Source organism: Bombina bombina, chromosome 2 (genome assembly GCF_027579735.1).
Source record: "Bombina bombina isolate aBomBom1 chromosome 2, aBomBom1.pri, whole genome shotgun sequence".
NCBI lineage: Eukaryota > Metazoa > Chordata > Amphibia > Anura > Bombinatoridae > Bombina > Bombina bombina.
The window spans coordinates 898864971-898883618 of record NC_069500.1 but is presented as its reverse complement, the minus strand read 5'-3'; the positions used below and the strand labels follow the sequence as shown (position 1 = coordinate 898883618).

Here is an 18648-nt window from a genome sequence, read left to right as displayed (position 1 = left end):
AAAAAAAAAAAAAAGGAAATTCGAATGAAAGCTATTTTGCTCTCATAAGGGCACATTTAGAACAAAAACCAATTATGTCAATACAATGAAAGTGTTTATTCAATGAAAATGCAAATAAGTGGAAGCCACCAAGCCACTTTTAAAATTCCTGCTTGGTTGCTAATTACAGTAATGCATTCTAAGCAATTTTAATTAACATTTGCAATCATGATGTGGGAGTACATGCTGGTGATATTATTGCTGTGTAGAAGTACTGTAGTTAACAAAAATGTTAGCATAATCTAGATGAAGTGGTTTTGTATGACATTTAAAAAAAATACTTTATAACATTGGAGGTAGAACACAGATATACAGGATTGGCATTTGTTTTTGGCTAAGAAAACAAATTTACATATAATTTAAGGGAGCATTAAATGAACATGAAAGTTAAAATAAAACATTTGGGATTCAGATCGAGCACGCCGTTTTAAAAGACTCCAACATTTCAAATTGACTCCATTTTCTTGCCATCCTTTGTTAAAGGGATAGGAAAATCAAAATTAAACTTGCACGATTCAGATAGAGCATGTTATTTTAAGACACTTTTTAATTCACTTCTATTTTTAAATATAATTTGCTCTCTTGGTATGCATTGTTGAAAAATAATATGTACATAAGCTACACTAGTGTGATCTAGCTGGTTATTGGTGCCTGTGTTCTATCAGACTTGCAAACATATCAGATTGGCAAGCGGAAGTGACGTTCCATCAGCTGTAAACGTAAAATAATCACCACGCATCCTTTGTCTCATCACATTCCAATACCAGCAAGTCACAAATTACTATCTATCCATCAAATTCTTGGACACTTTTAAAGCGCATGCACACACAGAGGTGTAGTTTGTATATATAAGACATGATGGGTAATGTAGTTTAATTTTTTTTTTAAAAAACTGTGATAAATCTTACTAGAAGCATTTTTGCCAATACATGAATATTGCAAATATGTTTCTATTCAAAGATGTAATAAATCTATGTGCATTTATATTTTGACTGGAATGTCCCTTTAATATATTTTGCTGAAGGAACAGCAATGCATTACTGAGAGCTTACTGAACACATCTAGTCAGCCAGTCACAAGAGACAAATGTGTGCAGGTGTTCTATCAGATTAGCAAACATATCAGATCAGCAAACGGAAGTGACGTTCCGTCAGCTGTCTGACCAAAAATACTCACTGTGCATGCACTCTTCTGTGTCATTGCATTACAATCCCAGCACATCACAAATTACTATCTACTCATCAGATTCTTGGACACCTTTAAAGCGCATGCACGCACAGAAATGTAGTTTGTATATATAAGACATGATGGGTAATGTAGTTTAATGTAAAAAAAAACTGTTACCTTTAATATACAGTTCTAACAAAGTCACATTAAAATTATTTTTGATAAATTAATAAACTATTATAAAAATATCAGCATCTAATTCTTTAAGGCTCCGTTTATTAATTTATCAAAAATAATTTTAATGTGACTTGTTATAACTGTATAATAAAGGTAATGTAGTTCTTTGAAATTAAACTACATTACCCATCATGCCATACATATACAAACTACACCTCTGTGCGTGCATGCGCTTTAAAGGTGTCCAAGAATCTGATAGGTAGATAGTAATTTGTGACGTGCTGGGATTGTAATGCAATGACACAGAGGAGTGCATGCACAGTGAGTATATTTGGTCAGACAGCTGACGGAACGTCCCTTCCGTTTGCTGATCTGATATGTTTGCTAATCTGATAGAACACCTGCACACATTTGTCTCTTGTGACTGGCTGACTAGATGTGTTCAGTAAGCTCTCAGTAGTGCATTGCTGCTCCTTCAGCAAAATATATTAAGGGAATGAAGCAGATTTGATAGAAGTAAATAGGAAAGTTGATTAAAATTGTATGTTCTATCTGAATCCAGAAAGAAAAAAAATTGTGTTTCATGTCCCTTTAAAAGGCATATCTAGCTATGCTGAGGAACAGCAGTACTGATAGCCAACTGGTGATTGGTGGCTAAACTTATATATCTTTTGTCATTGGCTAACCAGATGTGCTCAACTGGGTCCTTTTTCAATTTTAAACTTCTATAATATAAATAACTATTTCAGCAAGTTGCTACCCACACAGTCCTGTCCTGAATAAAACAATGTTGCCCTGGTCATACTTGTTGAGATATGTCCCTCTTCATCAGTAAAGCAGGGACAGTTGTCCTAATCATCTACTGCAGTTTCCTGATGAATTGGAATACCACTGTTGAATTCTCTCAATGTAAGGGGCCCTTTGACAAAGCCTTAACATATTAGAAAAGGGACAGCGTCTACCCCAAAACACAAACATACTCTTGGTAGTTAGACTTTTCATTAAAGGACTAGTAAATACAGTAGATTTGCATAATCAACAAATGCATGATAACAAGACAATGTAATAGCACTGAGGGCTAGACCGCTGCTCCTTAACTCATCACTCTGAGGTGGCGGACAGCAATCATCCCAATCGGATACAATCGGGATGATTGACACCCCCTGCTAGTATCTGATTGGCTACGAATGTGCAGGGGGCAGCATTGCACAATCATCTCAGCTGAAATGCTTGTGCAATGTTAAATGACGACAGAGTATGCTGTCGGCATTTAGCGATGTCGGGCGGACAGTTAATAAATCTACCCCATAGGGGCCGATTTAACAAAGTGCGAGCGGCTGTAGCAGATCATGTCCGCCGCACATCCATAAATGCTGCCAGCATACACTGTCTGCATTTATCATTGCACAAGCAGTCCTTGTGAACTGCTTGTGCAATGCTGCCCCCTGCAGATTTGCAGCCAATCGGCCGTTAGCAGGGGGTGTCAATCAACCCAATCGTATGCAATCGGGCAGATTAATGTCCGCCGCCTCAGAGGAGACATACGAGTTAAGACCTAAAGACCGCTGCTCCATAACTTGTCCGCTGCCTCTGAGGCTGTGGTCTTCAATCCGCCAGATCCTGTATGATCGGGCTCATTGACACCCCCTGCAGGGGGCGGCATTGCACAAGCAGTTCACAAGAACTGCTTGTGCAATGATAAATGCCGACAGCGTATCATGTCCGTCCGCACTTTAGTAAATCGGCCCCTTAGTCTGAACTTCAAGTGAGAAGTAGAATTTTTTTTTTTTTTTAATTTTCAAAGTTATGTCTATTTCCACTCTTCCTGTATTATGTGACAGCCATCATCCAATCACATCCTGCACATGCTCAGTAGTAGCTGGTGACTCAAAAAGTGTAAATATAAAAAGACTGTGCGCATTTTGTTAATGGAAGTAAATTGAAAAGTTGTTTAAAATAGCATGTTCTATCTGAATCATGAAAGTTTAATTTTCACTTGAGAGTCCCTTTAAATACAAAATTAGAAAGTAATAGTCTACATGTATATTTGTTACAGCCATGCACCCTGATCATTTTAATTCTACAATGCTGTTTTATTTTGACTTAAACATTTTACAGGGAATTTAAATGTTGAGTTTAATGTTCTGTAAAGAAAAAGCTGTTTAAATTAATACAGCAGTTAAAGTTATGTGGTTCCTACTAACGCTCATTGGTTGAAAAGGCCATTAAATATATCTCTGTTTGCGGAGATGGACACGTCTTTGTAAGACAAACATTTAGGCTTATTTAAAGAGATGGTAAACTATGCCGACTTCAAACTTGCGATTGTATGCAAAATAAAAAATTAGGTGGACTTTCATTCATGAAAATCTCTTAATCGCTCGTTATATTTAAATAATTACTATATAATAGATTCAATTTCACATACTTTCCTCCTCCCGTACAACGGCCGCCATTGATTTATTCATGCCACGTATTTTCAAATACCAATGACAGCCCAGGCCAGTCGGCGACACTGATATCAGCAAACACACCCTAGGTTACTTATGCGTATGCGCTACACGTTAAATCGCTGACTGACTGAGTGCAATAACATGTATTAATACAATGACGTAGCGAGGGGAGGTTCAGCTCTCTTGCTGGGTAAAGAAAATAACAGGAAGTAATGCTGGGGGCGGAACAAGGAGCGATAATGCTCTGTAAGTAAAATATAAATTATTATATAAAAGGATTAAGAGAAATAAGACAAAAACATAGCGATTTGTGTTGTACATCATTGAGGATTCGAAATTTATTTGCAAATTTACCATCACTTTCAGTGTACACCAATTGTCATATAACTGCATGTAATAGACACTACTATAAAGAGTATGCACAGATACTGATCTAAATATCCAGTATAAAACTTTTTAAAAACTTACTGAGAAACTCTCAGTTTCGCACCCTCCCCTCCTCCCTCCCCTGCATATGAGAAGACAGATTACACAAACATGAGTAAGCAGGAATCTGTAGACTTCAGTCTACATCTGATACTTTGGGACTTGGTTAGGAGTCTGAAAGTTAGCACAGTGTTATGAAAAAATAAGCAAAACTATACATTTTTATAAACATACACCCAGATGGACTATTTAACTGGATCATCTACAAAACATTTATGCAAAAAAACATCTAGTGTACAATGTCCCTTTAAGAACAGTAACAGACATACTGTTACCACATCACAATTATGGAACAACCTCCCGCACACTTTCAAACCTTCCCCAAGCCTAATATCCTTTAAGAGATCCCTCTCTACATATCTCAAAACAGAATGCATCTGTCATGGTTGATTAAATACCTGTTCTATGTAAAAAAAATTTTTTTTTCATATATTGTGTATTATTATTGTTTTTTGTATTTTATTGTACCATATGTTATCAATGCAATGTCTTGTGGACCCAGGACATACTTGAAAACGAGAGAAATCTCAATGTATCCTTCCTGGTAAAATATTTTATAAATAAATAAATAATTAAATACTAAGGTAAGGTCAGAAGAGTTCATAGGTCATGGGCACTATAGAGCTCAAGAAATACGCATGCAACAGACCCTACTATATTATGCCCATCATGCAAAGAAACAAATTGTCAAGACTAAGATAAAGGCCTCTAGTTATCAAGCCGTCAACCGCAAATACGCTGGAATTCCGCAGCGTATTTGTGCAGAGGCTGATTCGCCTTAGTTATCAACCCCTACTGCCCGGCAAAAGTAGTATTTAGTGACGTAAGCTTCGATCTGCCGGACTCAGTCCGACACAGATCGATGCTTACGTCACTACAGATGTTTCGAACGCAAGTTCGGCACAATCTGACTACTTTTGGTAGTTATCAAACTACTACCAGGTACGCTCGCCACTATTCCGGGCCAGCGTACCTGGATTTCAATCCGCCTCCCTGGAGGTGGTGGATCCCATAGGAATCAATGGGAGTCTGACCATAGCAAAAGCTCATGTTTGCTGCTGCCCGATATCCCATTGATTCCTATGGGAGATGTCTGCACCTAACACCCTAACATGTAACCCAAGTCTAAACACCCCTAATCTGCCCCCCCCTACACCGCCGCAACTAAATAAACTTATTAACCCCTCCCGGACCCCACCGCAACTATAATAAACATGTTAACCCCTAAACCGCCGCTCCCTGACCCCGCTGCCACCTACATTATACATATTAACCCCTAATCTGCCGCCCTCTATACCACCGCCACCTACATAAACTTATTAACCCCTATCCTGTGGATCCCGGACCCCGCCGCAACTAAATAAATGGTTTAACCCCTAAACCGCCGCTCCCGGACCCCGCCGCCACCTACATAATACCTATTAACCCCTATCCTGCCCCCCCTACACCGCCGCCACCTATAATAAAAGTATTAACCCCTAAACCTAAGTCTAACACTAACCCTAACACCACCCTAACTTAAATATTAATTATATAAATCTAAATAATATTACTCTTATTAAATAAATTAATCCTATTTAAAACTAAATACTTACCTGTAAAATAAACCATAAGATAGCTACAATGTAATTAATAATTACATTGTTACTATTTTAGGATTTATTTTTATTCTACAGGTAACTTTGTATTTATTTTAACTAGGTACAATAGTTATTAAATAGTTATTAACTATTTAATAACTACCTAGCTAAAAGAAATACAAAATTACCTGTAAAATAAAACCTAACCTAAGTTACAATTAAACCTAACACTACACTATCATTAAATTAATTAAATAAATTAACTACAATTACCTACAATTAAATAAACTAAATTACAAAAAAAACTAAACACTAAATTACAGAAAAAAAATATTACAAGAATTTTAAACTAATTACACCTAATCTAAGCCCCCTAATAAAATAATAAATTTTTTTTTTTATAAAAGTCCCTACCCTATTCTACATTACAAAGTAATGAGCTCTTTTACCAGCCCTTAAAAGGGCTTTTTGCGGGGCATTGCCCCAAATTAATCAGCTCTATTACCTGTAAAAAAAAATACAACCCCCCAACATTAAAACCCACCACCCACATACCCCTACTCTAAACCCACCCAAACCCCCCTTAAATAAACCTAACACTACCCATCTGAAGATCTCCCTAGCTTGAGTCGTCTTCACCCAGCCAGGCCGAAGTCTTCATCCGATGGGGCCGAAGAGGGCATCCAGACCAGCAGAAGTCTTCATCCAAGCGGCATCTTCTATCTTCATCCATCCGACGAGGAGCAGCTTCATCTTCAAGACCTCCGGCGCGGAGCATCCTTCCTGGCCGACGGACTAACGACGAATGCCTGGTCCTTTAAATGAAGAATCCTATCAGCCAATCGGAATTTGAGGGACGCCATCTTGGATGACGTCATTTAAAGGACCAGGCATTCGTCGTTAGTCCGTCGGCCAGGAAGGATGCTCCGCACCGGAGGTCTTGAAGATGGAGCCGCTCCTCGTCGGATGGATGAAGATAGAAGATGCCGCTTGGATGAAGATGTCTGCCGGTCCGGATGTCCTCTTCTGCCCGGATAGGATGAAGACTTCTGCCGGTCTGGATGTCCTCTTCGGCCCCATCGGATGAAGACTTCGGCCCAACTGGGTGAAGACGACTCAAGGTAGGGAGATCTTCAGGGGGGTAGTGTTAGGTTTATTTAAGAGGGGTTTGGGTGGGTTAGAGTAGGGGTATGTGGGTGGTGGGTTTTAATGTTTGGGGGGGTTGTATTTTTTTTTTTACAGGTAAAAGAGCTGATTACTTTGGGGCAATGCCCCGCAAAAAGCCCTTTTAAGGGCTGGTAAAAGAGCTGATTACTTTGTAATGTAGAATAGGGTAGGGAATTTTATTATTTTTTTTTTTTTTTATTTTATTAGTGGGCTTAGATTAGGTGTAATTAGTTTAAAATTCTTGTAATATTTTTTTCTGTAATTTAGTGGGGTTTTTTTGTAATTTAGTTTAGTTTATTTAATTGTATTTAATTGTAGGTAATTGTAGTTAATTTATTTAATTAATTTAATGATAGTGTAGTGTTAGGTTTAATTGTAACTTAGGTTAGGTTTTATTTTACAGGTAATTTTGTATTTCTTTTAGCTAGGTAGTTATTAAATAGTTAATAACTATTTAATAACTATTGTACCTAGTTAAAATAAATACAAAGTTACCTGTAAAATAAAAATAAATCCTAAAATAGCTACAATATAATTATTAATTACATTGTAGCTATCTTATGGTTTATTTTACAGGTAAGTATTTAGTTTTAAATAGGATTAATTTATTTAATAAGAGTAATAATATTTAGATTTATTTAATTAATATTTAAGTTAAGGGGGTGTTAGGGTTAGTGTTAGACTTAGGTTTAGGGGTTAATAATTTTATTATAGTGGCGGTGGTGTAGGGGGGGCAGGATAGGGGTTAATAAATTTATTATAGGTGGCGGCGGTATAGGGGAGAGCAGGATAGGGGTTAATAGGTATTATGTTGGTTGGCGGCGGGGTCAGGGAGCGGCGGTTTAGGGGTTAACATATTTATTATAGTTGCTGCGGGGTCCGGGAGCAGCGGTTTAGGGGTTAACATATTTATTATAGTTGCGGTGGGGTCAGGGAGCGGCGGTTTAGGGGTTAACATATTTATTATAGTTGCGGTGGGGTCCGGGAGCGGTGGTTTAGGGGTTAACATATTTATTATAGTTGCGGCGGGGTCCGGGAGCAGCGGTTTAGGGGTTAACATATTTATTATAGTTGCGGCGGGGTCTAAGAGCGGCGGTTTAGGGGTTAATAGCTTTATTTAGTTGTGGGGGGCTCCGGGGGCGCCGGTATAGGGGGTATAACAGTATAGTATAGTGTGAGTGCTTAATGACAGGGGTATCAATAAAGCTGTCAAAAAGTCGAAGAGCAGCAAGATTGATAACTGTCACAGTCCGCTGCTCATCGCCCCATACTTGGTGTGCGGCTTTTTGACAGCTTTATTGATAACTTTGGCGAGCGTATTCAGGTCCGCGGCGATGGTAGGTGAGCTTAGGCAAGCGTATTGGGCCGACGAATGCAGGTAAGTAGACAGCTTCATAACTAGAGGCCAAAGAGGGAGATTAATAACAGACAAAAATTGAAATCATGAAAGTTTCATTTTGACTTGTCTATTTAAATTGTTATTGACTTTCTTTTTTTTGTTCATGGTTTAATTGTAAGCAGTTCTCTGGGGAAGATCATTATCATAGAGAGCTCATTTGTAAAAACATTTCAACTGATGTTAAAATAGACTAAAACATATAATATAACATATTGCTTACCTACATTAATAATAATAATGAAAAATTCAATAGAGAAATTACTAGCAGTTCCTGTAGCTTTGATTCTTAATGTCCTGTTTTTTTTTCGTCTCCCTTTTTTATGTTTTAATCAAAGAGGAAAAATATTTTAATAGCAAATTGCTAAGAGTGTGTGACTAGAGATTCAGTGAGTAAAACAGTATAAAAATAACAAAAATCTATACATGCACATAAAATGCGGCCAACCACGTTACACAAATCCTGTTTTATCAACATAGCACCATCTAAAACAAGCTGTGCCTGAGTACTGACTTCATTGCAGTACATATGGCTGAATGTCTGCTTCTAGATGAATTATGTATCAGCTGAATATTTTATAGTTTTATTTATAACTCCCTGGTTGGTAATTGCTGCTTTTCCTTAGTTTATTAGTCCTTGGAAAATGGTTAGATTAATGAAAGGATGCAAACCATTGTGAAATCATCCTGAGAATTTTCTGAATGGTCTTTCAGTGTATTACTTTGATCACATATGCCTTTGTTATATTTCTTTATATTAGTAATAAAAACATAATACACCGTCAACAAGAAAAAAAAAAAAAAAGAAATATATGTTTCTAACTTCATTGCATTGTATTGAAATGTGATAGTGTTATATTTCATAATCTAACAGATGTACTCTGGTGGAAAAATGTAACTAAGCTGTCTTTAGTGTTCATTAAATATTGTACAACATACATCCTTCTATGATTCCCTAGATTTAACTTAATGGTTCAATTTTTCTCACAAAAGAAAAAAAAAAAAAAAAGAACATGGATTTATTACAAATGTTTTTTTTTTTTTTTTTTTTTTTTTTCCCTCCATTATCCTTTTGTAGAAATAATTCAATAAAGTTTTGAATTACCAGACAGGAAAACTAATATTCATTCTGAGATTCAATGCAGTAACTTTACCTCACATAAAAAGGCAATCGTGGACGTGAATAGACTTGTTCAGTCAGCAATCTTTGACGCCATTTGCTTAATATTATATTTTAAACCTCAGTTTGTTTGTTTTTTATCGTAGGCCTGGGATTGTTACCTTAAACTTAAAGCTATGATTTTTCCCTAAACACCAATTGCCACTAGCAATAGCAAATATTAAACTGGTAACAGTTGGTAGCAAATTGCTATGGCTATGTTGCTATGTACAACCTGCTAAAAATATGAATTTGAATGCAAATTAACACTATGGTGCCTATTTTATTTTACCGAGGAATATATTGGATAAAATAATACAAAAAAATAAGCTCCAGTAAGCATAGCTCTAGTATGAAATGGATAGTTTCTACCCTAAAACACAAGTGTAGTCTTATTTTTATTATTTCTAGTATTATTATTATTATTATTATTATTATTATTATTATATTATCTCCATGTCAAACCATACAAGGTTGTCTTGTTTGTCATTTTATTTTATTTTTCTTAAACTTTTTCACGTTTTTATTCGTGTATATGTTAAAGTGGCCTGTTTTATAGAGTTCAATTCAATTTCTAATGTTTTTAAAACATTGCTGTGCTGCTGGTAACCTTGGCAACTGAAGTTTTTTTATGAGGCAGGAAGTTAATATTTTCGACAAATAATAATTCAAAAAATTGGATAATTATTATTTTTATAATATTGAGCACATAGTGCTCAAAACTTGTGTATGCACATAAGCTGCCCAAGTAGATACTTAATATTGAAGTGCCAAAAGGGAGTATTACACTAGCTCCCATATACTCTATATGAGCATATATATATATATATATATATATATATATACATTTGTTGCATTATATTACCTGCTTTGTTTTTAAATAATTGTTTTAAAAAAATGTTTACATTTATGTACTTATATTTTAGTGTATATATTTATGCATCTAATAAGTGACGCTCCAACCCTTTGCTATTTATGCGTATAAGCTTACCTCAGTATGCTATCATTAAAATGAGCTAAGTTTCACACAAACATACAAAGAGAATGAGGTAAATTTGATAATAGGATGTAATGTAAAACATTTTTTTTATGCTCTATCTAGTTAATTAAAACAGAGCGAGCTAAGCAGCTGAAACGTGCGACTAGCGCTGCTGATTGGATCAGTGGTGGTTTCAACTCTGGACCAGCAGTGCAGGGTTTTTAGTTGTAAAATGACATGATTTAACATATTAGAGTGTGAAATTTTTCTACTATTATGGCCCTTTAAACAAACAATTACAGTATTGGGGGAAAAAAATGTTAAAGGGACAGTCAACACCAGAATTTTTGTTGTTTTAAAAGATAGATAATCCCTTAATTTTATAGCAAGACAGGAGGCTTCATATTTTGCATTAATCTTTACTGAATTCCAAATAGCAGCAAAAGAAACCCATTCCCCAGTTTTGCATAAGGAAAACAGTTATAATAATACATGTTTTACCTATTACCTTATTCCAGTTCTTTTGACAGACTTGCATTTTAGCCAATCAGTGCTCATTCCTCGGTAAATTCACGTGCATGAGCTCTGTTATCTATATGAAACACATGAACTAACACCCTCTATTGGTGAAAAACTGCCAAAATGCATGTAGATTAGAGGCGGTCTTCAAGGTCTAAAAAATTAGCATATGAACCTCCCAGGTTTAGCTTTCAAATAAGAATACCAAGAGAACAAAGTAAAATTGGTGATAAAAGTAAATTGGAAAGTTGTTTAAAATGACATGCCCAATTTGAATCATGAAAGTTTTTTTTGGACTTGACTGTCCCTTTAACCAAAAATATCCGCAAAGCTTCCAATCTCTGGCCCATGTACCACCTTCACAGTAAACATTTTGCAACATGTGCATAATTATGTAAGTACAATTATCTGAAAATAACTAATTTGGCAGCTAAAAGTAAACTTACCATGTAAACAACGCCATTCTCTTTGGCGCAGCAGTTTTTTAACTAGCATGTCACAGTGCTCACTGTGTAGACAGCGAGCCTGATTGCACCATTAGACAGCGAGTCTTATTAGACAGCGAGCTTGATCGCACCATTAGACAGCGAGTCTTATTAGACAGCGAGCCTGATCGCACCATTAGACAGTGAGTCTTATTAGACAGCGTAGCCCGATCGCACTATTAGACAGCGAGTCTTATTAGACAGTGAGTCTTATTAAACAGCGAGCCTGATCGCACTATTAGACAGCGAGTCTTATTAGACAGCGAGCCTGATTGCACCATTAGACAGCGAGTCTTATTAGACAGCGAGCCTGATCGCACCATTAGACAGTGAGTCTTATTAGACAGCGAGCCCAGTGATGTGCAGTCACTAGAGGCAGGTGAGGCAGTGCTTCACCTCTCATATGGGCAAAAATATATTTTTTTTATTGGCTTTAAAAAAAAATTGTAAATTTTTTCCCCCAGCATTTTTTTTTCTCACAGCTATATGTTGTGCAATGAAGAGGCACAATCAGGTCTGCCCACCATTACACAACATGCTGCGCCATCTACTGGATGCAAGTGGTTAAGATCATTGCATGGCTCATTAACTGCTTATTTGAGGCAGTCCTATTTGGGCTGAACCAATCCAGTGAGAGGCATTAGTAAGTGGAACATAGGGTTGGGGCTGGATGTTAAATCATATAAAACAAAACAAAAACGCAAAAAAACAACTTTCATATATTTTGTTGCTGTCCTGTGAACCTGCTAGCTTTGCTAAAGTGAAAAAGAGAGTTCTGTTCTTCCCCTCTAAGTGCAGTGGAATGTGCCACTGTCACTTCCTGAATCCTTACAGAGCAGGAGAGAGGCACAGAGAGCAGTGTTTCACCCACATCTTATTAAAGTAAGATTTTACTGAAAAGGGATTCTGTTAGTTAAAATGATAATTTAATGAATGTGGTTTAGTGTTTGTTTACTCTTTTATAGCAGGGTCGTTTTTGTATTTTGTTTACTCAAACTTTACACCCACTAACTTAGCAGCTTGCCTCTGCACTTCACACTAAATTATAGACTAATTTTCTGAACTCTCTGTAGCTCTGCTGTTTTATTACTTTAAAATGCAGTGCCCCCCCCCCCTTGTGTGTATGTGTGTGTGTCTCTTTCTCTATCTATCCATCTCTCTCCTTATGTGTTGTTCTCCCCCATGGTCTCTTTCTCTCTCTGTCTCTCTTCCTCCCCCTCTGACTCTCATCCCTTATGTAATGAAAGAATCTATAAGCATAATTTGCAGCATTAAAGTAAAATGTATGTTTTAAACATATTTTAATGGGCATGGATTTCTAGATCTCATAATTAGAGCAAGCATTGTGTTATCTGGCAAGTGTTTCTGTTACAATCCTTTTAGACTAAAATCAGATGTTTACTAAGTTGACCAGTTTTCCAAGACACCATTTAAAGGGACATGAAACCCATATGCAAATTTAAATAACTTTCCAATTTACATCTAATATCTAATTTTCTTTATTCTTTTGATGTCCTTTGTTGAAAATCATATCTAAATATGCTCAGTAGCTGCTGATTGGTGGCTGCACATAGATACCTCATGTGATTGGCTCACCCATGTGCATTGCTATTTCTTCAACAAAGGATATCTAAAGAATGAAGGCGTATCCTAGCCACTGCCTCACCATCCTCTGACGTCACTGCACGTCACTGAGCGAGCCCGATCGCACTATTAGACAGCGAGTCTTATTAGACAGTGAGTCTTATTAAACAGCGAGCTTGATTGCACTATTAGACAGCGAGTCTTATTAGACAGTGAGTCTTATTAGACAGTGAGCCTGATCGTACCATTAGACAGCAAGTCTTATTAGACAGCGAGCCTGATCACACCATTAGACAGCGAGTCTTATTACACAGCAAGCCTGATCGCACCATTAGACAGTGAGTCTTATTAGATAGCGAGCCTGATTGCACCATTAGACCGCGAGTCTTATTAGACAGCGAGCCGGATCGCACCATTAGACAGCGATTCTTATTAAAAAGCGAGCCTGACTGCACCATTAGACAGCGAGTCTTATTAGACAGCGAGCCTGATCGCACCATTAGACAGCGAGTCTTATTAGACAGCGAGCCTGATCGCACCATTAGACAGCGAGTCTTATTAGACAGCGAGCCTGATCGCACCATTAGACAGCGAGTTTTATTAGATAGCGAGCCTGATTGCACCATTAGACAGCGAGTCTTACTCTCACACTAGGTAAAGCTGATGGTTGCTTTAGGATGGCTTTGCTTATGACGTAAGTTTACTTTTAGCTGCCAAATTAGGTATTTTCAGGTAATTTTAGAAACAAAAGGCTATCTTATGTTACATTATTCTGCACGTTACAAAACGTTTGCTGTCCCTTTATTGGGACATAAATCACTAATTACTACAACTGCTATGCATACATACGAGCAGCAATAAAACTTTTTGATTTTTGCTTAAAAAACTTTGAGTTAACATATACAAATGCCAGGAAATGCCTGTGCACAACTAATACGCAGGTATCTTTTATGGATTTTTCTACAACACTATTTTTGATGAGGGTGCATAATCACACTTACTTTAGAGGGATATGAAACCCAAAAATGTTCTTTCATGATTCGGATAAAACATACAATTTTAAACATATTTCTAATTTACATTTATTATCTAATTTGTTTCATTCTCTTGGTGTCATTTGTTGAAGGAGCAGCAATGCACTACTGGTTTCTAACTAAACACATGGGTGAGTCAATGACAATCAGTATATATATGCAGCAACCAATCAGCAGCTAGAACCTAGGGTCTTTACTGCTCCTGAGCTTTCCTAGGTAAACCTTTCAGCAAAGGATAACAAGAGAAGGAAGCAAATTAAATAATGAAGTAAATTGGAAAGTTGTTTATTATGTGCTAATAAGTTAGCAAGTATGTAACTGTCAAATAATTGTTTTTCTTGTTTTTATTTTCACAGATTTTTTGTAAAAAATATTTTAAAGTCATTATTTAGATATGACTAAAATTATAATGTAAACATTGTGACATTCATATTTAAGCATATAATCAAATATTCCTGTATACCCCTAATACAGTTTATTCTGTTTTTATCTAGGTATTTGACTTTGCGTATTTTTATGTGAAGACTTCAAGCACAACACATTTAACTGTCAAACAAGAAAATGTTTTTTTTTTTTTTTTGTATGTTTTACGTTTTCATGTAATCTGTTGAAAAATATATTAAAGTCGTTTGAACTAGAATTTGGCTGTGAGTGTAATTATTTTGTAGACATTCTAACAACTAGCTTCTAAGCACGTCAGAAACTATGAACAAAGAATTATCTGTCAAATCATAGTTCACATGAATTTCTATGAGGAAAAAAAAAAAGATTTATTCTAAGAAAAAAACATATTAGCGATATGAATGGTTGAAAATAATTAGTTTGGTCAAAACAGCTATTGGAAGAACTTAAAACCACTGTCATTGAGAACTGCCAAAACGTCCTTATATTTTACCAACAAGCTTGGCGACAATCACACAACATCTGCATTACTGATGATTTTTTAACTGCTGTGTTACTAATGACAGACAAAAAAATCAGAACAGATCTTTCTTTCAGAGTTGGCTATCTTATAAAAATGAATATGAATGAGCACTTTGTTATCTTTTAATTTTAATTATATTAAAACAATTGTACATTTTCTTTAAAATCCATGTTGTCAAAGGATATTAAAGGGATATGAAACCCAACAATTTTTTTTCATGATTCAAATAGAACATACAATTTTAAACAACTTTCTAATTTACTTCTATTACAAATCTGTCTTCGTTCTCTTGGTATCTTTGGTTGAAAAGGAGGTATGCAAGCTTAGAAGTCGGCCCATTTCTGGAGCTCTATATCAGCAGTTTTGCAAGAATGTTATACATTTATAAGAGCACTAGATGGCAGCACTATTTCCTGCCATGAAGTGCTCCAGATGACAACCTAGGTATCTCTTCAACACAGAATAGCATGGGAACAAAGCACATTTGATAATAAGAGTGAATGGAAATTAATGTTTGGGTTTCATATCCCTTTAAATACAGTAGAATTGCATAATCAAAGAGTGTATAATAAAAAAATGCAATAACACTTCCTCTAAATTTGAAATGATCAGTAGATTTATTTTTTCTGACAAATTTAAAAATTTACTTCAATTTGCCACCTAGTATCATGTGACAGTCATCAACCAATCACAGACTCATATACGTTAACACTGTAAACGTTTGCACATGGTTAATAGTAGCTAGTGTCTTAGGACTGTGCAGAATTCGATAATGGAAGAAAGCTGTAAAGTCTCCTAAAATTGCGTACTCTATCTCAGTGTTTTTCAACCGTGGTCCTCAAGTACCCCCAACAGGCCAGGTTTTCAATATAGCTGAGCCAGTACACAGGTGAAGTAATCAGCTGATCAGTAACACCATGGTTACTAACCTGTTCTCACCCATAAGCTGATTATTTCCCCTGTGCACTGGTTTAGTCATAATGAAAACCTGGTCTGTTAGGGGTAATTGAGGACCGTGGTTGAGAAACCATGCTCTATGTAAATCATGAAAATTTGCAAGTTGCATACCAATCTCTATTACACGCAAGGGAGAACCATCTGCCTTGTAACCGTTCACTTCATTGCACAGGACGAGCAACATTGTGAAGAAGCATCACAAAGGCTTCTTCAAAACGTTGCGGACAAATGAATAAAAAACAAACAAAAAAAAAAAAAAAAAAAGCACTAAAATATACAAAGAGGAAAACTTGGAAAAGGTTAAAGAGGATTGACAGGAAAAATAAAAATAAAAACTTGTTAGCTTTAAAATAGTGAGACACCGCGTAGCACTGCTGGTACCTCAGTGCAAACTGACACTCATCCAATAAGCAGCAGCAGTCATGCAGCTGGGTCATGTGACTATCAAAGCTGATTGGATCAATGCTCTGCAGCACCCTTTGTGGGATTATCATTTAACAAGCTGCGGATGAGTAAACCTGCAGTCGATATTTAAGAAGCAGCAGTTTAAAACCACCACAAACTAATCCGACCAAGATGACTGACAGTGACAGCCCCTGCTCTGGTCCATTTTGTTGCACAACAGCATGGGTTGTATTTCACAAATTCATTGTGCTGTCCTCTCCCTGCAATCATGGGTGTGCAGGTTACTTAGTTGTGAACCTAGTCTGCCTAGATATTGACAAATGCAGCCCATAGAGTTTCAGGATTGCTAGTGTTAAAACTACATGCGCTAACAAAAATTAGAGCAATTACTTTTTTTACAATGATGGCCGTTTAATATATTTAAATAATCAATTATTATATCAATATATCAATTATAATATGAAACATCAATACCCTAAGCCAGATAATGAGAGCTACTAAATAATATCTATTACTATTACCCTATTTAGGCCAATTTTACTTTTAAAACACACACACATATATATATATATATATATATATATAATAAAAGCATATTAATATTTAAGTATGACGTTTACTTTATTTTATATATAAATGTGCCTATAAATATCAATATAAAATATATTAAATACTGAAAAGTTATATATTAATGTAATAAATAATTCATAATTACATACGTTATTGCTTAAACCCATGGAGAAAATGTATAAACTAAACATATTCTGTCATAGATGTAAATTAAATAGTTAAAGTGAATGTAAAGTTTAATGAATAAGTGCCCGGTATCTAAAATAATTCTTAAAAACAGGGGCACTTTCAGTCATTAAACTTTACATTGAAGCTTGTTTTTTTTAAATACTTACCTTTGTTTTATGGAAAACATAACACCGGTCCTCCGCCCGCATCTCCTGCTGTAGTTAGCACAGCAATGATGAATCCGGCTTCCTCCAATCATTAAGTGGCCTCACAAGCTGGACGCCAAAGGGGGCACGCAATGATTTGAAGAAGCCAGATTCGTCATCTACAGCAGGAGATACGGGCGGAGGACCGGTGTTATGTTTTCCATAAAGCAAAGGTAAGTATTATAAAAAAGAAGCTTCATTGTAAAGTTTAATGAATAAAAATGCCCCTGTTTTTAAGATTAGTTTTAGATACCGGGCACTTATTCATTAAACCTTACAATCTCTTTAAAATATATTTTATGTGCATTGTGAGTTGAACACAGGTGAAGGTTTCATGTGTAAAACAAGTATTTTAGGCTATTGGGTTATAGTTGCTAAGCAACATACTCTGAGATTCTAATTTTCTTCCAAAAACAACCAAGTAACACTTAACACCTGACAAAATTGTCATGTCTGCAAAACATAACGATGAAGTACATTAACTGGCAGCAATAAGAAAGTTCTATTTTACACCATCTGAATTCAATAACAATGTAAACTTGCCCTCAAAGGTGCCCAGACTATTGACTTTAGAAAGATGGAAGGCTGACTTTGTCCTGCAGAAACTAGATTTTCTAATTACAGAGTTTGAAGTCACATTACATTCTTTTTATATTTTGAAGCTAGGTCAAACTGTACTTACCAGCCTGGTTGGTGGTCACATTGACAGACACATACTGACGAGGTCCTGTTCCCTGTTCAGACACACCATTTTCAGCCTCAATCTCAAAGGTATAATTGGTGTGAGCCTGTAAGTCAACAACCATAACCGATGTGTTTCTAAGACCAGTTTGCTGAGGTATGTAACGCACATGGATACCACACTCGTCACACAGGTTGGAGACCAAGTTGCACTTCTTGCATATAATATTGTAGTAAACATCTTTTCTGCCACCTGTATCCGCAGGGAACATCCATTCTAGGAATACACTGGTTTCGTTGATGTTGGAAATAGCATTTCGTGGAGAAGAGGGTGGCCCTGGTTATAAAAAAAATAAAAATAAACTATCAGTATTCAAATAGTATAAGACTCTAAATGTGATTCAGGGGAAAATGTCCCCATAGTTTTTTGCTTAAACTGACATTAAAGCTATATATAGATAGAACACACCAAATGAAAACAGTGTTGCTCATCCTATTTCTTTACAAGGAC

The 18648-nt window shown here is 36.1% G+C and overlaps 1 protein-coding gene across 5 annotated transcripts in view; it reads right to left on the bottom strand.

Annotated features, from left to right (window-relative positions):
• Positions 1-18648, bottom strand: part of EPHA5 (EPH receptor A5) — a 527031-nt gene that overhangs the window by 187504 nt on the left and 320879 nt on the right. For all 5 annotated transcript variants that reach the window (XM_053703271.1, XM_053703272.1, XM_053703273.1 and 2 more), the window contains one exon: positions 18139-18474. In XM_053703271.1, coding sequence (XP_053559246.1) covers positions 18139-18474 — 336 coding nt within the window. The remainder of the gene's footprint in view (positions 1-18138; positions 18475-18648) is intronic.